The following is a 22,800-nucleotide window of genomic DNA, read 5'->3' on the forward strand; positions in this document are numbered from 1 at the left end:
CAGCATGTGGAATCTTAGTTCCCCGACCAGGTATTAAACCTGCATGCCCTGCGTTGGAAGGCAGATTCTTAACAACTGGACCACCAGGGAAGTCCCTAGCACTCTTTTCTACAGGAGTTATTTCTACACTCACACTTTATGGCCACAGAGGGCAAGCTATATAGATATGTTCTTCAACTTTGCTTCCATGGTGGTGTTTTCATCCTTCAGCTTAATAGAAAGGCTAATGTCATAAACTTTATGATATAAAGGTACTGATCTCCTTGACTCAAAGAGTTTATATGAAGAGGAAAATGGAAACTTTCCACTGAATTCAGCATGTAAAGTAAGTGAGGCAGTGCTATCGTCAATACTTCTCCAATCTCGTACTCTCCATTTCTCCAATCCATCGCTGACTCCCTCCCAGCCTGCCTCCCTCACACTCTTTATTCACTTGCCCACTAAAGGTCCACAATTCTCAAAGTTCTGCTCTTGGCCTTCATTCTGCTCCTCAATAACTTCTTAAATTCCATGGCCACTGAATAAATGCTCATGACTCCTAGACCTTTCTTTTTGCCAAGTCTACACCACTGAAACCCAGACCCAAATTTCCAAATTCCTAATAAACATCTCAAGAATGGTTTAACAAAAGGAGCCAGAACTTGTTGGTTTTGAAGATTCTCAGTCTTTCCAGATGCAAACAATATTAAAGTAAGAAATGGCTTCCAAGAAAAGTTCAAATCCAAGGCATTGCCAAGAATACATGGTCCAAAAGACAAGGCTGAGAGTATAGCTATAAAATTCTTTGTTACAGCCTCAGAAAGCTCTAAGATGGTGACTCTGAGTACTATTCAGTTAGACAAAAGATCTTCTAAAGATTTAAAAAGTATGACTCACAGAGTCTTTTAATTAAACACTAGAGTTTCTAACATGCTAAAAGCCATTGTCCCTTAGCAGAATCCTAAAACAGAAAATGGCTTATCTCACATAGAGAGTTTTAGGTGTGGCTTTTACCTAATGGAGTGAGCTCAAATAAGATTTACAGGAGTGCCATAAAGTTGTTAAGAGAATTATACAGGCAGAAAAATCACCCATTTGGACTGAAAGGAGCAGAAAGAGTACAAAATGAAGAGTCCTTTAGGTGTCCAAACATCTACAAGCAGGAAATAGGTAGAAGAAACTACACAGCTGCAAATGCAGGCTACCTTTCATAGAAAAGGAAAGAGAATGCAGAGTGTAGAAGTAAAAGCCCAAGAGATGGCGCTAAGAGCCATGGAGAGTTACTCCCAGACTTTAAATTCTAATCAAGGAATTACCAGCCTATGCCCTACGAATTTTAGAAGTGGTATGAAGTAATGACACCTTTGTGCCAACATCTTCCCTCTCCTTGAACAAGAGTACCTATAGTGGTTACCTTCTTCTTACTCAACCATTGCATTTTGGGTGTTTGCAGAGCAGATAATTTGCCTCCTTAGTTTCACAGGTCTTCAGACAGAGAGGCAATGGACCCAAAGGGCTAAAATTAAGGAACTACGTCTAAGAAGCCTCATCCAAACCTAGACTTGATTTAGATGACAACATCCTGGACTATAAGCTGATGCTATAAAGGAGAGACTTTTTCAGGATATTGGGAGAGGGTGAGTGTATTTTACAGGTGAGAGGAGTGTCAATAGTTTTGGCTAGAGAGTGAACTGTGGTGGTTTGAAATATGTTCACAAATTCTTTGACACCTCCCTCAAAAGGTAGAGCCTAATTCCCCTCCCCTGGAGTGTGACTCACTTCTAACAATAAGAAAAAAAAAAGTGACTTGCAAAGAATAGAGTAGGGAAAGGGAAAAATATTAACTTTACAATGGAAAAACCTGGTAAATGCTACTACCTTAACATGTGATAAAGATTAACATCAACAGTGATGCCATGTGTACTGCATTTATCCCCTAATATGGTGTGACAAGAAAGGCACTTCACCTCTGTTGAATTCTTTTCCAAAACCCACAACCCCAGTCTAACCATGAGAAAAACAACAAACAAGCCCAGATTGAGGGAAATTATACAGGATATCTAGTCAGTACTCTTCAAGACTGTTATGGTCATGAAAAAGAAGGAAAGATGAGAGACTGTCACAGATTAGAGGAAACTGGGGAGAAATGCAATTTAGTTTATTTAGCAATTCAGTGGTACTCTGGATTGGATCCTAGAATAGAGAGGAAAAATAAACGGAAAAACTAGTGAAGTACAAATAAAATCTGTAGTTTAGTTAGTAACAATATATCAGTGTTAGTTTCTTATTTTTACACATATACCATGATAATGTAAAATGTTAACAGGGAAAACTGGATGAGTATAAGGGAACTCGTAGTATCTTTGCAACATCTGTATAAATCTAAAATTATTCAAAAATAAAGTTAACCTAAAGCCAGAAAAAAAAATCATACCTATTTCAGAGAGTTGGTAAGAGAACTGAGTCAATGCATAAAATATGTTTCAACAGTACCTGGAACACGGTGAGGATATAATAAATAATAGCTATAGTTATTCTGATATTTAACACTTAGCAGGTATTTGCTAAACAGATGAAAACTAAAACATACAATAACAAGACAACAAGAGCTAACTTCCATTAATTTCATACTTGATATACTGCTCTATCCCTCATTATTTCCCAGCGAAAATAAACTGTGACATATATTTACTTTTTTTTTTTTTTTTAAAGCGTAAGTAATGGTGTTTAAGTCAGAGACTAGGTCATACAAGGCACTGTGGCTTCCTGCTTACTTTTTCTCTCTTGGATCATCCACTGTGGAAAAAACCAGTTGCTATGTTACTTAGTGGCCAACAACAAGAAAGGAATTCAGGCCTCTTCCGACAGCCATGAGTGAGCCTGGAGGCAGATCCTCCAGTCCCAGTCAAGCCGTGGGATGGCTACACCTTGGCCGACACCTAGTGCAACTCATGGGGGACCCTAAGCTAGAATCACTTACCTAAGCTGCTCCCAAATTCCTATCGCAATTCCTATGTGAGATAATAAATGTTTGTTGTTTTTTAAGCCCCTAATATCCGGGGTAATTTGTTATGCAGTAGCAGATAACTAACACATGGATTCTCTCCCTTATCAATTCATCCAAAAATTTATCAAACACCTACTTTAATATTTTGAGGCTATAAGGGATACATATATTAATGATAAATTGTAGGCTTCTTGGGAATCCCCTGGTGGTCCAGTGGTTAGGACTCCCACGCATGCGTTTGATCCCTGGTCAGGGAACTAACATGCTGCACAGTGCAGCCAAAAAAATACATACATATATATATACACACACACACACACACACACATATATATATATATATCGGCTTCTTGAAGGCATAAACTAACAAGGCACTGTAGTGGACATACACTGGTTTTGTTTGTCCAATATACCTAATTCCTTTGGGAAACTACTCCTCACCTATTCCCTGTAGTATCAGCTGTCAATCTGTACCTTACCTTACCCCTGGTTAAAGAGCTGGGCAAATACTGCAAGTTTCAATTACCCTAATTCCTGTAAACAGTGACTCCTCCATGGGTAGCTATGTGACCTAAGCAGGGTAAATAAGAATTTCAGCCTTTAGTCAATATATATACGTTGGGAAGAGAGAAGTACCTCTTTCCACTGGTATTGCAAAGCTGAAAAGGTAAGTCTGGGCTTGACAGCCATCATTTTACCTCCACAGGGAGTAAGTTTGTTTACAGAATGACATGAACAGAGTCAGAGAGAGCCAAGAGGTATCTGAAGCCAAGAACCACTTTTGGGCTTCCTAAGTACATAACCTGCTAATCTCCTTTTTTTTTGCTTAAGTTAGACACTAATGTAGGTGCTTTGTTTTTCATTTTAAATCTAAGTTGTATGAAATGCCAAAGAAAGGTTCAAATATCCTGAGAATTCAGATTATCTGATCCAGCTGAGATAACTAGGGAGGAATTCATGGCAGAGATAATCAGTAATATGAACTCTAAAGAAGAGAGAGAATTTAACCAAGTGAAAATGGGGATGGATAAAGAACATTCCAAGTAGCAACAGAAAAGGATATGCATGTATGGAAAATACAGTCCCTCTTGGTAGGACTGTACAATATAAATAGGTGATAGAGCATGGAAACCTTAAATTCTATTCCTAGAGGGCTAAGCTGTTTTTTCTAGACTAAGGGAATGTGTGAGGGGGAGTTATCTATCATAGGATAACTGGTCAAACTCACTTTGTTTTTTTGTTTAATTTTTTTATTTTTATTTATTTTTGGCTGTGTTGGGTCTTTGTTGCTGCGCACGGGCTTTCTCTAGTTGCGGGAGCAGGGGCTACTCTTCGTTGCAGTGTGTGGGCTGCTCATTGCGGTGGCTTCTCTTGTTATGGAGCATGGGCTCTAGGCACGCAGGCTTCAGTAGTTGTGGCATGCGGGCTCAGTACTTGTGGCTCGCGGGCTCTAGAGCGCAGGCTCAGTAGTTCTGGTGCACGGGCTTAGTTGCTCCGCAGCCTGTGGGATCTTCCTGGACCAGGGCTCAAACCCATGTCCCCTGCATTGGCAGGTGGATTCTTAACCACTGCACCACCAGGGAAGTCCCAAACTCACTTTGTGATCAATGTTGTTTGGATGTCACCACTCAATTAGCTATGCACTCATGAGCTTTATCATCATAATTCAGTTCTTGTTTCTCTACTATAACCACAGACTATTAAATGACTTATTAAAATTCAGATATACTTCCACTATTATTGACTTCCTCTAATCTACTTAAGTTAATAACCCTGACAATGAAAAGGACGTTGAACTTATTTGGCAGTTAATCTGAGCTCATTCCTAGTGACTACCACTCATTATTAAGTGCCACCTGTAACTTGGGTGATAATACTGAGCTCTCTTTAATTACAGACAGAGCTATCTAGAAAGTTCAGAAACATGATAAAACTGAAACTTAGCTTCTAAATTCAAATGTCCCACATTCTGTTCCCTCAACTGAGAAATCATTTTTAAAAAATCCATTCAGGGGGCTTCCCTGGTGGCGCAGTGCTTGAGAGTCCGCCTGCCGATGCAGGGGACGCGGGTTCGTGCCCCAGTCTGGGAGGATCCCACATGCCACGGAGCGGCTGGACCCGTGAGCCATGTCCTCTGGGCCTGCGCGTCCGGAGCCTGTGCTCCGCAATGGGAGAGGCCACAGCAGCGAGAGGCCCGCGTACCGCAAAAAAAAAAAAAAAAAAAAAAAAAAAATCCATTCAGAAGTGTTAAGAAAGGCCTTACACCATATATAAAAATTAAATCAAAATGGATCAAAGACCTAAACATAAGAGCTAAAACTATAAAACTCTTAGAAGAAAACAGGGGAAAAGTTTCATGACACTGGATTTGGTAATTATTTCTTGGTCATGACACTAAAAGCACAGGAAACTAAAGAATAAATAGATATACTGGACTACATCAAAATTAAAATTTTTTGTGCATCCAAGGATATTATCTAGAGAGTGAAAAGACAACCCGTAGAATGCAAGAGAATATTTGTAAATCATATATCTGATAAGTGATTGATATCCAGAATATATAAAGAACTCCTATAACTCAACAACAACAAACAACCAGATTAAAAAGCGGGCAAACGACTTGAGTAGACATTTTTCCAAAGACGATACACAAATTACTAATAATCACATGAAAAGATGCTCAACATCACTAATAATTAGGGAATGTTCATATCCATTAGGATGGCAATTTAAAAAAAAAAAGGAAGGAAGGAAATAACAGATGCTGATGAGGATGTGCAGAAATTAGAACCCTCACACATTGCTGAAAAGGATATAAAGTGGTTGCAGCCACTGTGGAAAACTGTTTTGCAGTTCCTCAAAAACTTAAACATAAAATTACCATATGCTCTCACAATTCTACTCCTGGGTATACACTCTATGCAGGGACTCAAACTGATATTTGTACACCACGTCCACAGTAACATTATTCACAAAAAACAAAAGATGGAAACAACTCAAATGTCCATCAACAGATGAATGGATAAAGTGTGGAATATACACACAGTGAAATATTATTCAGCCTTAAAAAGCACTGAGGACTTCCCCGGTGTCGCAGTGGTTGGGGGTCCGCCTGCCAGTGCCGGGGGGCACGGGTTCGTGCCCCAGTCCGGGAGGATCCCACGTGCCGCAGAGCGGCTGGGCCCGTGAGCCATGGCTGCTGAGCCTGCGCATCCGGAGCCTGTGCTCCACAACAGGAGAGGCCACAGCAGTGAGAGGCCCGCGTACCACAAAAAAAAAAAAAAAAAAAAAAAAAAAAAGCATTGAAATTCTGAGACAATGCTACAAAATGGATGAATCTTAAGACATTATGCAAAGCAAAATAAGCCAGACACAAAAGGGCAATTATTGTGTGATTCCACTTACATGAGGTATCTTAGTAGAACAGGCAAATTCAAAGACACAGAAGGTAGACAGAGATTACCAGGGGTCAGAGAGAGGTGACAATGGGGAGTTATTGTTTAATGGGTGCAGAGTTCCTGTTTGGGATAATAAAAAAGTTCTAGACATAGAGAGTGGTGATGGTTACACAACGCTGTGAATATACTTAATACCACTGAACTATACACTTAAAAATGGTTAAATGGTAAATTTTATGTATGTATAGTTTACATAATAAAAAAAAGTGCTAAGAATGGGCTTGGGTCAGAGGCCTTCATCTTGGCAGTAGAGCAGCAGCATACATGGAATGAAGCCCACAGCCCACCAGCCAGTACACAAATACTACACAAACACAAGCAGTTTCAACATTTCTGGGCAGGATACACTGTCACCCTGAGTTTAGCACAAAAATTGTTTCCAAATCCTCTTAAGGCTTGGTTTCCTGGCTTCCTCTCAAGCACCCCAACTGTCCACAAGAATAGAACCAAAGAGCCTGAATGGTAACAATCTGAAAGAAGTCCAACACCAGGGGCTGCCTATTGGCAGGATATTAGTCAGAAGCCAAGGACTTCAGCTGTGCTAAAGCCCTGTTCTCACAGGTGCAACGAGTTTGCAAAGACAAACACTCATATCTCTACCTCTTTAAATCTTTATATTGAAGCATAATATACATACAGAAAAGGGTACATCATAAGAAACAATGACTTTTTTTAAAGCCTGTTAGGTAAAATTTAAGCTCAATAATCTCAAAGGCATCTTTCATAAACTGGGGTTTTTTTAATAAAATTACTTCAGCACAAAAGCATTTTCTTAACTGCCAAATGTTAATTTCTTTTGATTTACTTTTTTCCCCAGTGGGAAGGGCTGGCGAAAAACTTAATTTGTGTATTAGATGACCAATTTACCAATAAGACTGTTAAACAAAGACTAGAGTTACCAATTTACACTAACATATTCATGCAAAAAAGTTATCCCCACTTCCTCACTTTCTTTCACTTTCTACATCCCTTCCAACCCATCCCAAAGCAACTCATCTACAATAAATTAAAATGTTTCTTCTATCTGCTCACTTCTCTCCACATTGACTGTTAAAATTATCTCCATCTTCCTGGCTAATATTATATTACCTGGACCAGTACCATAGTGCCCTCTAAGCGTTCTCTTGGCTTCACTTTTTTCCCTTTTGGCACAATAATGGTTTGTATTATCTCTGGGCGTGCCTTTTTTTTTTTAATTTATTGTATTTATTTATTTTTGGCTGCATTGCTGTGTGTGGGCTTTCTCTAGTTGCGGCGAGCGGGGGCTACTCTTCCTTGCGGTGCATGGGTTTCTCTCATTGCAGTGGTTTCTCTTGCTGCGGAGCACAGGCTCTAGGTGTGCGGGCTTTAGTAGTTGTGGCACACGAGCTCCAGAGTGCAGGCTCAGTAGTTGTGGCGCACGGGCTTAGTTGCTCCGTGGCATGTGGGATCTTCCCAGACCAGGGATTGAACACGTGTCCCCTGCATTGGCAGGCAGATTCTTAACCACTGCGTCACCAGGGAAGGCCCTGGGCTTGCCAAATTTTGAGACATGTTACAATAAAATTTAAAAAGGAAGGAGATTGTCATAATTGTGGAAAAGAGGTAAAAATGTGGAATGAAGATTGTCAGAAGTCCACGTAACCCCATTTTGAAGTGGAGTATTAATTTTGGCTCTGTTCATTCTGTATACCTAACCTTGCTAACAGAATGAAGGATTAAGTTTTGGGGTTTTTCTGTTTTTACCTTGAGATCCCGTTTTACCTAACTACTACCACACAGAGATTTGTAAGCAAAAGAGAATAGCTTTTAACGTGCAAAAAAACAGTTCCAACCATAGTGATTTTTTTTAATGAGTTCTCAGTATCATGGCTTCACTCTTGATTATATTATTCATCCTTCACACATGAATCAGGGATCCTATGAGGACATAAATCACATTGCATCAGTCCCTTGTACGAAGCCCTCCAATGGTTTCCTATTATACTTAGAATAAAAATTCAGATTTCCTACCAAGGCCAACTTCTTGCCTTTGCTGTTCCCTCTGCATGTATTTTGTGCTCTCAGATCAGCTTGCCTCCTTAGAGAAGACTTCCCTCTCTCAAACGAAAGCAAAAGCCCTTTTTTAAAGGCTTTTAAATAATTTTTTAAATCTCCAGTGAGTCTGATGCCCAGTGATGCTGAGAACCACTGTAGTAAATGAGTCTTGCTTTTGCTTACAATGATTTTTCTGCCAATTTACTTCTTGGTGCCTGTTACCACCTGTGGTTTAAGAAACTGGAAAACCAACAAGTAGGAAGAGGAGGAAGGAAAGAAGGAAGGGAGGGAGGGAGGGAGGAGAAAGAAAGAGAGAGGAAGAGAGGAAGGGAGGGAGGGAGAGGGAGGGAAGGAGAGGGGGGAGAGGGAGGGAAGGAGGGAGGGATGGAGGAAGAAAGAGAGAGAAGGAGAGAAAGAAAGAGAGAGGGAGAGAGGGAGGAGGAAGGGAGGAAAGAAGGGAAGAAAGGAAGGAAGGAAGGAAGGAAGGAAGGAAAGGAAGGGAGGAAGGGAGAAAGGGAAGGACAACCTGTACTAATCCAGTGCCAAAGGTCACACCTATGTGCTAAACACAAGGGTTATGTTCATAAACTCTAGAGAAGTCATACTACCTGTACCAACTTTTTTGTTTTTCTTAGTTCATGACATTTAACTCTGAATCAGAGTTGAAATCAGAGAAACCAAATGCAAATGTACCTTCTTAGAGCTGCCTTCCTCAGCTTACTGGGTAAAGAGAGCCATTTCGTCTTCTGAGCTTTGATAAGGCTCTTCAGTCTCTGATACACTTTCTTACACTAATTACTACTGTTTTTTGTTTACTGTCAGCTCCTTAGGATAAGAGACTTGGCCATATTGTTCACTGATACATCCTCAACACCTACACAGTGCATGATACATGGTAGATGCTTAGTAAAATACTGAATTATATGATTCATTTATTCATTCAACAACTATTTCCTGAATATCATGTGCCAAGCAGCATCCTAGACTTTGAGAATACAGCTGTGAACAAAACAGCAATAATCCTCACCCCATTACATGCTAATGTGGAGCACAGACAAGATTAATAATTACAATAAAATATACAGCATGGTAGATAGTAATAAGTGCCAAGAAGAAAAAACAAAGCAGAAAAAACTAATCTATGATGATAAAAGGTAGATCAGTGGTTGTCTAGGAACTGTGCTGGAGAGAGATGGATTGTACAGGGGAAGAAGGAGACTTTTAAGGGATGATGAACACATTCTGTCACTTGACTGCCATGGTGGTTTCACAAGTGTATATACCAGCCAAAATTAATCAAATTGGACACTTCAAATGGATACAGTTTATTGTATGGAAATTATAGCTCAATAAAGTTTTCAAAAATTAAAGCAGAAAGTGGAGGACTGAACTTTTAGAGAGGTGGTCAGTGAAAGCATTATTGACAAGATGAATTTTTTTTTTTTTTTTTTTTTTCCGGTACGCGGGCCTCTCACTGTTGTGGCCTCTCCCGTTGCAGAACACAGGCTCCGGACGCGCAGGCCCAGCGGCCATGGCTCACGGGCCCCGCCGCTCCACGGCATGTGGGATCTTCCCAGACCGGGGCACGAACCCATGTCCCCGGCATCGGCAGGCGGACTCTCCACCACTGCGCCACCAGGGAAGCCCCCGAGAAGATGAATTTTTTTAAAAAGACCTCAGGAAAGTGAAAAGGCTAACTCTACAAATATCTGAGTGAAGACCAATCCAGAGAGAGGGAACAGCAAATGCACAGACCCTAACGAGGGAGCACGCTTAGCATGATCCATGAATCAGCAATCAGCATGGGTCTAGCTATAGCAGACTGAGCAAGGGAGAAAGCTATTAATCTGACTGTGAAACGAAGCCCCTAGAGTGAGATGAGAGCCATGAATACATTAACTGACTTAGGCTTTAACACAGTCACTCTGTTGACACACTGCTGTGTGTTGAGAATAGGCTAAAGAGCAGATGCAGAGAGTTCAGTTAGGAGGATGTTATTATAATCTAGGAGAGAAGTAATGGTAATCTGAACAGAGTAGAGGGGAGTAGTGAAAAGTAATCAAATTAAACCCAACAAGATTTGATGATGGACTAGATGTGGGCATGAGAAAAAGAGGATATGAACCGGAAGAATGGAGGTACCACTGACTGAGATGATAAAAAATATAGGAGGAACAAATATGGGAGGCAAAGAAGGAACTTAGTCTGGGGCATATTCAATTTTTTGATACCTTTTTCACATTTAAATAGAGTTCTCAAGTATGTCATAAGTATATACCTGGAATTTAAGGGAGAAATCCAGTTTAGAGATATAAATTTGGGAGTTGTTAGGCTATAGAAGTATTTAAATCCATAGAACTGGGACTTCCCTGGTGGCGCAGTGGTTAAGAATCCGCCTCCCGATGCAGGGGGCACAGGTTCAAGCCCTGGACATGCCGCAGAGCAATAAAGCCCGTGTGCCACAACTACTGAGCCTGCGCTCTAGAACCCAAGAGCCACAGCTACTGAAGCCCACGCACCTAGAGCCTGTGCTCCACTACAAGAGAAGCCACCGCAATGAGAAGCCCACGCACCGCAACAAAGAGTAGCCCCCACCTGCCGTAACTAGAGAAAGCCCGCACGCAGCAATGAAGACCCAATGTAGCCAAAAATGAATTAATTAAAACAAACAAAAAACTAAATGAGATCACCTAGGAAGTGTGTTGGAGATAGGGAAGAAAACAGGACCAAAGACTTAAGCCCAGGGACACTCCAACATTGAGAAGTGGGGTGAATGAGAAAGAACCAGCAAAAAAAAGAGATATGAAAAGGGAAAAAAAAGGAACGGACTAGAAAATGAGGGGGAAAATTAGGCAAATGTGTCATGGAAGACAAGTATTTCAAAGAAAAGAGAAGTCAAGTATGTCAAATGTTGACTCATGGATCAAGTCTCAAAAGGCTGTCATTTAAGACCAAAATAAATGCAAAATCATTATATAAATTTTTGAACAGAGGCTTGGTTAAGAAAACCAAGCACATTAATAGTAGAGCATTCTAATCTTAATACATCAAAAATATTAAGTACCACTTATTATTACACAATTCTTACATAAAACATACCCCCAAATGTCTACTTTTTAATGGGTAAATTATCAACTACTGAAAAGTTCTGATTTTAATTGTTTCAAAACTAGATGACCACTTACATTTTTTTCCCCACTGGCTATTACCTATTCTCTGTTATGAAATATTCATTCTAATTAGTAACGTTGAAAGTTTTTTAGCATCTTTTTCTCTTTTGTAAAACATTTCCTTCTGTACAAGGTATTTTTTGTAAATAGCTAATTCAGAGTTAGTCAGAATTTAAATATTAAGTTTTGGATCTCCATGTTTGTTTTTTAGCAAAAATGAACACAATGAAAATCACAATGGCTTTCGAGGAGGACCAAATATTTTATTCTATTTATTTTCTGTGTTGTTATAGACTTTAGGCACTGTCCTTCTACAAATTGTATCTAGGAACTCTAAGTTTAGGACCACGACTTTAGAAAACAAACTATTATGAAACACAACTTTGAGCTACAAAAATGGGTTGACCCATTCAGAATTAAAGTTTAAATAAACTCAATGTTCAAAACCTGATATAAAATATAAAATGGAAAATTCCTTTATTTAAAAAATAAGTGGGACTTCCCTGGTGGCGCAGTGGCTAGGACTCCGCACTCCCAATGCAGGGGGCCTGGGTTCGATCCCTAGTCAGGGAACTAGATCCCACATTCCTGCCGCAACTAAGAGTTTGCATGCCGCAGCTTAGGAGTCCACCTGCAGCAACTAAGAACCAGTGTAACCAAATAAATAAATAAATATTTTTTAAAAAGTATTCTAAACTGATTTAAGCATCCTCAAGCTGTTAAATTTCATCAATCCGTACTGACAAAGGGTGGTTTGTTTATTAGATTAGCTTGACTGATTTCTCTGGAGGCTTTCCTTTACTACATTGTTAAAAGTGAAAATCCAACCTTAAAAACAAGAATTATCAGAAATAGACCAAGCATTACAGCGTGTATAACCAAATAAGATTATCTAAACTTTCCTCCATAGCTACTGAGAATAAAGCAACATGATCTCAAAATGGTAAGTGTTAATAAAATAAAATGGCATTTTATTTACTCTCTATATCCCATCTTTACAAATTTTCCCATATATTGGTACACATATAAATGTATGTATGTATGTAAGAGAGAAAGGGCATGAGAAAGAGAATGTGCTTTAAATTTTCCTTCTTCTATGACACAAAGCAGGGAGTTGTGGTGGCTCTGCTCCGGCTTATGAAGCTACAATGCTATACGTAAGAGAGCTCAGCATAAACTGATTATTAATCATAGGTTTTAGCAGGTTCTTATTCCTTACCACCAGAATTATACAAGGAGATCAGTGTACCTTGTTGTAGAGGAATTGTGGAAATTAAAAATAAGTGATTACTTTCTTTTGAGATTAGATGTTTACCTATGTTTTGGACAAAATGCTGGCCTTTTACTCCAGAGCCTAACCTGTCTTGATCCTAGAAATCAGAGTGTGTCTACCATTGTATATACTCTTTTTTTTTTAACCATTGCATATAGTCTCTTTTTTTTTTTTTTTTTTTTTTTTTTTTTTTTGGTGGTACGCGGGCCTCTCACTGTTGTGGCCTCTCCCGTTGCGGAGCACAAGCTCCGGACGCGCAGGCTCAGCAGCCATGGCTCACGGGCCCAGCCGCTCCGCGGCATGTGGGATCTTCCCGGACCGGGGCACGAACTCGTGTCCCCTGCATCGGCAGGCGGACTCTCAACCACTGCGCCACCAGGGAAGCCCGCATATAGTCTCTTGATATGTGATATTCTCTTATCTAACTGCTTGAAAATGACAGAATTGAGCATATGATGAGTTGGCCAGAAAAAAATTATATCAGTAAAGGTAGATTCTATCTTCGTCCCTGTGTCTGCTGAAAACACAACCCCAAACTAGAAGAGTTCTGGTACACTAAAACTTAAGACTAGAAAAGGCAATAACATTATTCATTGTTTTAAAAAGACAATATGGACTTCCCTGGTGGTCCAGTGGGTAAGACTCTGCACTCCCAATGCAGGGGGCCTGGGTTCGATCCCTGGTTGGGGAACTAGATCCCATATGCATGCCGCAACTAAGAGTTTGCATGCCACAATTAAAGATCCTGCGTGCCACAACTAAGACCAGTGCAGCCAAAATAAATAAATACTAAAAAAAATAAAAATAAAAAAGACAATAAAGAAACAGAGATTTATATTTCAGGATCTCTACAGGCAGGGAATCTCTAAATGCTTATGAAAGAACAATTCAGCAGAAGAAAGAAGAAATAATTTACTACTAAATGGTTTAGCACAGAAGCTGTGGCTAAATGTTTCCTCACAAAACATCTTACTGGTTTTGAAAAACAGGAAGTCACAAAAGAAAAACCAACATGTCTTTATAAAATGCCAAAATCCAGTCTCAAAAAAAGAGAAATAACCATGTATGAGACTCTACTAAGCATATAAATTATCTCCCCAAAAGTTACTGTTTAAAAAAAGAAAACACTCTATGAAAATTTCTATTTAAGTTCCAGGAAAGGAAAACAGTGGTATTAATGAAGTAAGCAGAACAATAAAACTTTCCTAAAGACACATGCCAGATTCCAACAGTCCTCAAGGATTAGGTCCCTCAGTGATTTATGATCAAATATGAAAGGATCTCAATTATACGAGTAAAACACTGATGTTCTTCCCTTTGGACATGAAATGTTCACCGCAGAGTTTTCTGTGTACTTTTATAACAGAATTCATGTTTTATTCTTGCAAAAATTGTATTTCTGTTGAAGAAAAACATTCACTACAAGAAAGGTATTTAGGTCACTAGTGCATAGTCATTTTCTCTAGCTTTACATATTTCCATAAATATATACTGCCTTAGTTACTTCTCTATTACTTTGGCTTCCTCATATCCTAAAGGCATTATATATTGTGGTTAATAAGAAAAAAAAGTTAATGCATGCACTTGGCTGCCAATTGTCAAATGCACTTTTTGGACCAAAGAAAGAAGTAGTGCAGACAAACTGAGCAGGAGAGAGAAATTTAAATAGAGAGGGAAAGACAGAAAAAATGTACCACATCTAGTGTCTGAATAAATAGTCCCCAAGCACTTCACAAATTATGGCAAGTAGAAGTAATATGCCAACATATACTGAATTCTCACTGTAAAAATTTAATACCAAGCTATATTAACATTTCAAATCAGAGTAGTTGGCACCTTTAACATAGTGGTTCTCAACCTTGGATGAATACTGAAATCACCAGTTTTTAGTTGTTGTGTTCTTTTTTTTTTGGCCACGCTGCGTGGCATGTAGGATCTTAGTTCCCCGACCAGGGATCGAACCCATGTCCCCTGCAGTAGAAGCATGGAGTCTTAACCACTGGAACACCAGGTAAGTCCCCCCACCCTTGTTTTTTTTTTAAATCACCAGTTTTAAAGAATACTGATGCCCAGGTCCCATCCCCACAGATTCTTACTTAATTGGTCTGAAGTATGTCCAGAGCATGAAAATTTTTAAAGCTCCAAAAGTGATTCTTATGTGTAGCCATGATTGAGAACCACTGATTTAAAATGACATAAATTGAAGACAGTAATTTAGTTGTTGGGGTACATGGACACACACACCCCAGAGTTCAAAAACCTTGGTCATTCTTCTTAGAAGCAACCTCTTAATATCCTAGAATCATTAATTCCCTCACAAGCTCATCCAATGACAGCAGTGTAAAAATAACTTTGCCTTTGTTGCCTATATGTGTTCTAAAAACTGGTAAGTTGATTTAGTAGAGTATTTCATAAATAACATTCACCTAGAAGCTGACAGCAGTACTAACCAAGGATCCAGGCCTCACAAAAACATTTCCGGTAGGATCTGGGTTGTATATTTATTTTACTGCCAGCCTAGGTTCTATTACAGTTTACTTTCTTTACAACTTTTCTTGATTTAAGAATATATTTGCGTTCAAAGGATTTTGTGGGTTAAAGTGCATTTTCAATCATTTTCACAGTGACCATTTTCTTCACAACTTTGAAGTATAAGTAATGTACAATAAACTGCATATCTAAAGCATGCAATTTCATAAGTTTTGACATACATATATTTACATCCATAAAACAGCTGCCACAATGAACATAAACATTTTTTTCGCACTTAAAAATTTTCACACACCCCTCTGTAATCTAATCTATCCCTCTTATGCCCAGGCATCTGCTTTCTGTCACTATAGATTACGTTGCATTTTCTAGGATTTTATATGAGTAGAATCATACATTATGTTAAAAAAAGTTTTTATCTGGCTTACTTCACTCATCAAATGATTTTGAGATTCAACCATTTTGTTGCGTATATCAAAAGTTCTTTCCTTCTTATTGCTGAGTGATATTCCTATCAACGCTCATGATTACCACACTGTATAACCAACATGTTTTATAACCAACATGTTTTCTTGGCATAGACTATTGTGAGAAGCTAACAAAAGCTCCTAGATGTTGGTATCAATGGTTTTTGGAAAAACTAAGTCTGGTGATCCCCATTTTATTTTTTTTAATTTTATTTTATTTTATTATTTATTTATTTGTTTGTTTGTTTGTTTATTTATTTATGGTTGCATTGGGTCTTTGTTGCTGCACTCGGGCTTTCTCTAGTTGCAGAGAGCGGGGGCTACTCTTCATTGCGGTTGATGGGCCTCTCACTGTGGTGGCTTCTCTTGTTGCAGAGCACAGACTCTAGGCATGCGGGCTTCAGTAGTTGTGGCTCGCGGGCTCTAGAGCACAGATTCAGTAGCTGTGGCGCATGGGCTTAGTTACTCCGCGGCATGTGGTATCTTCCTGGGCCAGGGCTCAAACCCGTGTCCCGTGCATTGGCAGGCAGATTCCCAACCACTGCGCCACCAGGGAAGCCCCGATCCCCATTTTAGTTCTCACTTTACCACTTATCAGCTATGTCTGAAGCAAGTCACTTCTCTGTCACATACACCTTCTCTGGAAAATGAGGATATACCACCTCACCTATGTAATTCACCTTAGATGAGTACTTAAGGACTCTCTGACTTCTAAGACCTATTGATTCTATTGAAATAGGTAAACCTTCTAGAAAGATAGGAGTGCCCATCTGTTTATATACTGTCTGTGGCTGCTTTTGAGCTGCACCAAGAATGATGAGTACTTGTGACAGAAACTGTAGAGCTGTCAAGCATAAAATATCTGTCCTCTCAAAAAAAAGTTTACCAACTTGTTCTAAGTAATCATGAAATGTTCCTGAAGCTAGCTAAAAAATCATGTGTAGTGATGTTTAGATTTACTGATTGACAAAAACACATTCTACTGTTCTAAAAAAAATGTTTTTCCTTGTTACTTTAGCTAAAAAAATGAAAGAAAAACCATAGGAACTTAAAAATAGATATTTAAGGGCTTTTCTGGTGGCGCAGTGGTTGGGGGTCCGCCTGCCGATGCGGGGGATGCGGGTTCGTGCCCTGGTCCAGGAGGGTCCCGCGTGCCGCGGGGCGGCTGGGCCTGTGGGCCGTGGCCGCTGGGCCTGCGCGTCCGGGGCCTGTGCTCCACAACGGGAGAGGCCACGGCAGTGAGAGGCCCGCATACCGTAAAAAAATAGATTTTTAAAATTCCTGTGTCAGTATCCAATATATTCAGATGGTATGTAAGTTACTAAAATCAAAAGGCACATTATAAACCCCAGTCCAAGAAATATTAGGAAAATATTGAGTTAAAGAAATACTATAATAGTTTTCTAGGAAAGTCAAAGTAGATATGTATGTTTTCATATTCCTGCCCAAATGATAAATACTTGACAAAATCACTACTGCCAGAATAAAAAATGAACAGCCTATAAAAATGGCTGGTGAAACTTACATATCCAAGAATACTTTCTGCACCTTCTGTCAGATTTTTGGTCTAGGAATAATAGGAGGAAGGCTGTATAACACAGTGGTTAAGAAAATGGACTTTAGGATCAGAGAAACCAAAGTCAGTAAAGGCTATTAGCACTACTGTAAAATAACTGAATAAAAGGTCCTCAAAATATATTTTGAAAAAGAACAATTTTTTAAAAGGAATTATCTTTTAAATTAAAATTAAAGTCATTAGGGAACTACAAATACTGGAAAAACCCTAAGCAACTCAAGAAGGGATTATGTGAGGAAACCTGCCAGCTAAAAACATGCACTCATTATTAGAAGAAAAGATATAAATTTCTATTATAGGATGTAATAGAACCACTTATTTGATTATTTATCTGAAAATAAATCTGGTTAGTTAATTCAGTGATCTGGGTTTTCTCTTCCTAATTACAAGTTGCTGCTTTTTTTTCCCCAAAAGACATATACCAGGTCATTAAAAGTCTGATCTGGCAGTCATCTGGAGTACAAACTGAAGACTTCAAAGAAAAACCATGTAGATGTCCGCTATAATGACATTGGAAACTGCAAGGAAAGCAGAACTGTTTTGTAAATAATCAAGATCAATTAAAAACAATTTGTAGGCTCAAGGACAGAAATAGTATACTTTAGGGTCTTTAGGAACAACACAATGTTGTAATTAAAATACAATGCTGGGACTTCCCTGTTGGTGCAGTGGTTAAGAGTCCACCTGCCAGTGCATGGGACACAGGTTCGAGCCCTGGCCCAGGAAGATCCCACATGCCGCACAGCCACTGAGCCTGCGAGCCACAACTACTGAAGCCCGCATGCCTAGAGCCCGTGCTCCGCAACAAGAGAAGCCATGGCAATGAGAAGCCCACACACCGCAACGAAGAGTAGCCCCCGCTCACCACAAAGCCCGCACGCAGCAGTGAAGAGCCAATGCAGCCAAAAATAAATAAATAAATTTATATTAAAAAAATACATTGCCTCCTATACCTGAATGCCTATAAAGATGAGTTTTGTGAGATAGGTTTGTTCTATGTTGTTTAATCTCAATTCCTTGTCTTTACTTAGCGTCTTTATCATTGCCTTGGAGATTCTGACCAAACGCCACGAACTCAGATCTAACCAAAAGGGAACAGTGGCCAACTTCTGTGCAATCACCTTATTGACCCACTTTGTTCTTTTGAGATAGCTGCCAGAGGCTGGTTTTCAGACTCTATCCACAGTTGGGAATATCCAAACTTTCAGATGATTCTATCTTTGAAAAGGGATTCTGAAAACCAGAATCTTTTCGTGTTATCATTATCTCTGCAAACAAAGACTGTTACATAAAATCATTCTGAATGTATGGCTAATACGTAATGGAAAAATACAGTTTACAAAGGGAAATTGAAATTGAACTCACCTGTCCACTTTTCCCTATTTCCAGCTCCATTATGGCAACAGGAGTGTGCATTTGAGCTGAGTGTCTTGACTGCGATTTGCCATCAACTCTCCAGCTCAAGCCCCGAAGCCCACTGTCCCAGCGGCTCTGGTTCATGAGGCTCTCTCGGATTTTTGTCTTATGGCTCTTCCAGAATTTGGAAATGACAGCAGCTTGGTCAGATGTGATCCCGCCTTGCTTTTTGGTTTGAGCAGTCAAGAATGCTTCCAGCTGGTTGAAATCCATGTCTGCAGATGCAATAGACTATAATGACAGAAAAAATAACAGATATGAATTTGGTAGATAACTAGAAAAAGATGCATCTTAACTATAGATCACATGTTGAGTGATTCTTAATCACTGAATAAGCTTTCAAAAAGGGTCATCAAAAGACAGTAATGAGAATAAGCGCTTCATAAATACAAAAATATTCCCTTTGAAAATACTGAATATCAGAAAAGCTATTGTGAAAAATTCCATGTTGGAAATTCCCTGGCGATCCAGTGGACAGGACTCCATGCTCTCACTGCCTAGGGCCCAGGTTCAATCCACAGTAGGGGAACTAAGATCCCACAAGCCCCGTGACGTGGCCAAAAAAAAAAAAAAATCTGTGTCACTCAAATTCTCTATCAATAACTAGAATCTATAAATATCCAGTTCCATGATGAGGAAATAATAAAATATAAATAAAGTTAAAATGTAAAAATAATAAAACAAGAGAATAAAATGAATTAGTGCTCTGATGAAATCTTACATAATTTCACAGTGCCTTATAGCCAGGCTTGGTTTGATATACTATAACTGGGTAATGCCTTGTCCATACGAAGTACTAAGTAAATTTTGTTAAGTGAATGAATTAGTTTAGTTTTATAGCCCATCTTCAACCAAACAGCCAATAATACTACAATATCCAATAATACTACTCTGAAACTGTATACTACTTTATTCTTTTCCATAAATTTTCAAACCTTAATTGCCATTGCTGTTCTGAGAACAGTAAGCAGCTAAACTGAAGCGGGAAATCATCAAAGGGCTGGGGCAATGGAGCCCTGAATAGGTCAGTGATGGTTAATGATTTGGTCTCCGAACAAGCTTTCCCCTGCCTGGACATGAGGATTGATATGAGCTCCAAACCAAACTATCATAGTACCTCCTTTCTCTGGGCACAATGATTGATCCAAATTAATCTCCCAATTTAGGAGGAGAAGTGGTCTTGTCTCCTGAGGTCATGGTACCAGAAGAACATGAGACTGGAGGGCTGCAGACAGACATCTTTGATCTTTTGGCAAAAGCCTGATTGCAATAAAATAGAATGAAGCCAAGCAGAGATGAGAGTGGGTTCTAATGGAGTGATACCCTGTTCTGTAATCCCCAAGGCCTTGGTTCCTGCAGACCTTTCTTCAACTCTGTATGTTATCTCGACATCTTTTCCACCTGTAGGCACCAAAAACTCCCGTTTACTATTCAGGATAGTTTAAGCTGTATTCCTATCATTTGGAACCAAGAGTCCTGCCTACACTTGAGCAGTAGCAGTGAGAACAGAGGAATGTAAAGGTAGACAGTGTACAGGTGGAGTATAGGTAGAATAGGTGGAAGGGAGGCTGAAAGACAAACATGCTGTCTTTCATTCCTCCATTAATATGAAAAAGTTGTACGATAAATATTACAACATAGATTAAACAACATAGATTAAAGATATTTCACATTACATCACATTACAATTCAACAAATGTTTACTGAATATCTGCCTATTTACCAAGTTTTGGGTAGGAGGACCCAGAATCTCTGGCTATGCCACTCAACAGAAACATTAATTTGTATAATATATTATAATTAAATAAAATTATTTCTACCGGCACTTTGCTTCACACTATCACATCACAACACAGGTGATGTGTATCATTCTTTTCCTCAAAGCATATTAAGAAATCTATTCTGGGGCTTCCCTGGTGGCACAGTGGTTGAGAGTCCGCCTGCCAATGCAGGGGACACGGGTTCATGCCCTGGTCCGGGAAGAACCCACATGCCGTGGAGCAGCTAGGCCCGTGAGCCATGGCCGCTGAGCCTGCGCTCCGCAACGGGAGAGGCCGTAACAGTGAGGGGCCCACGTACCGCAAAAAAAAAAAAAAAAAAAGAAATCTATTCTGATTTAACTTCACTTGTGACAGAAGTTATTTTGGTTGGGTTCCAGTCAATAATATCTTGAACTGGGGTCAATTCATCCAAAAAAGGTGTTACCGTCTCTGTAACATATTCTTCTTTTTACTTGCTCAACTCTTTAAAAATGTAAAAACCATTCTTAGCTAATGGGCTATACAAAAATAGTGTGTCCTGCAGGATGTAGTTTGCCAACCCCTGCTCAAGAACATCCTACAAAACAAACTGACACATGTCCTACATGACTTGGCAATGTCCCATCTAACATTATGTGGAACCTGTTTATAATTACCTGGGCCTAGAAATTAATCTTTTTCTTTTTACATAAAAAATTATTTTTTGGCACAGTTTTAATAAGCTCTAAATTTTCCAGGAATGTAACTAATACAGCTTGTATCAATATTTTAGTTTGGTCAGAACTTTACAAATAAGTTGTTGAGCATTTTGGAAAATCTCATTACCAGTGGCAATACCATTCACATTTTGATTTCTGAACTACCAAAACAACACATCTATATATGTCTGAGAATCACTACAAGAAAAACTCCTGCTGAAACATCTGGTCTCTTTTTCAGATGAGGATATACAAGAAACTCATTGACTTGAACAGTCTTTCTGAGATTGTTAAGCAGATTACTTCCATCAGTATTTAGCTGGGAGTCGAGGCTGAATCACTACTGCAGATGCTTAAATCAACTATTTTAATAAATTGATTATCAGTTGTTTAAAGGGGAAAAAAAAAAGGAAGGAGCAAGGGTGGGTGGGAGGAAAGTAGATGTGGCTATAAAACTGCAACATGAGGGATCTTAGTGGTGATGGAAAGCTCTGTATCTTGACTGTACCAATGTTAATATAGTGGTTGTGATATTATACTACAGTTTTGCAGTACGTTACCGTTAGGGGGAATCAATAAAAAATACAATGGTATCTCTTTGTATTATTTCTTATAGCTGCATGTGAATCTACAATTATCTCTAAATAAAAATCTTAATTAAAAAAAGAAACCTACATCAGGCCTATTTCTTGCTCTAAATATAAGTTCTTTAAGAGGGCAGAGACCTTGCCTCTCTTGTTTAATATTTAACCCCTGGAGCCTCGCACAGTGACTGGCATATAGTAGGTGATCAGCAAATATATAATGAATGAGTGAATAGTTGGATGAGCATGAAATCTGGAATCCCCCCAAAAAAAAAACTAGTACTGTACTCACTTGATCTTGGGAAAGTCATTTAGTCTTGTTGTACCTCAATTTCCCCATTTATAATATGTAGATATAATATAGAATATGGTTATTTTAAAACTTGGCTCCAAAATTCTTTGACCCTTCTCCCACAAAGAGTTAAGGGTCTATGTCCTATTCCCTAGAATATGGGCTGTGTGAGTGTTTGATCATGGCAATTCCAACTATATGACATTCTGGAAAAGTCAAAACTATGGAGACAGTAAAAAGATCAGTGGTTGCCAGGAGTTCAGAGGGAGGAAGGGAGAGATGAATAGGTGGAACACAAGGGATTTTTCAGGCAGTGAAACAATTCTGTATAGTGTACAAAATCTGATACTAAATGGTGGACACACATAACTAAACATTTGTGTAGAAAGAATATACAAACAGAATGTACAAGACAAAGAGTGAATTCTAACGTAAACCGTGGATTTTAGTTAATAATGTAATCAACACAGGCTCCTCAACTGTAACAAATGTACCACACTAATGCAAGATGTTCATAATAGGGGAAATTGCTTGGGAGCAGAGAGCAAGGGAGTATATGTTAACTCTCTGCACTTTCCATTCAATTCTTCTGTAAACCAAAAACCGTTCTTAAAA

General features: G+C 39.1%; 1 protein-coding gene across 1 annotated transcript in view; it reads right to left on the reverse strand.

Moving 5' to 3' along the window:
* Positions 1-22,800, reverse strand: part of COMMD1 (copper metabolism domain containing 1) — a 151,004-nt gene that overhangs the window by 67,378 nt on the left and 60,826 nt on the right. The window contains exon 2 of the mRNA XM_060026520.1: positions 18,801-19,082. Within this exon, the coding sequence (XP_059882503.1) occupies positions 18,801-19,082 (282 nt within the window). The remainder of the gene's footprint in view (positions 1-18,800; positions 19,083-22,800) is intronic.

The sequence above is a fragment of the Delphinus delphis genome, chromosome 12, assembly GCF_949987515.2.
Source record: "Delphinus delphis chromosome 12, mDelDel1.2, whole genome shotgun sequence".
Lineage (NCBI taxonomy): Eukaryota > Metazoa > Chordata > Mammalia > Artiodactyla > Delphinidae > Delphinus > Delphinus delphis.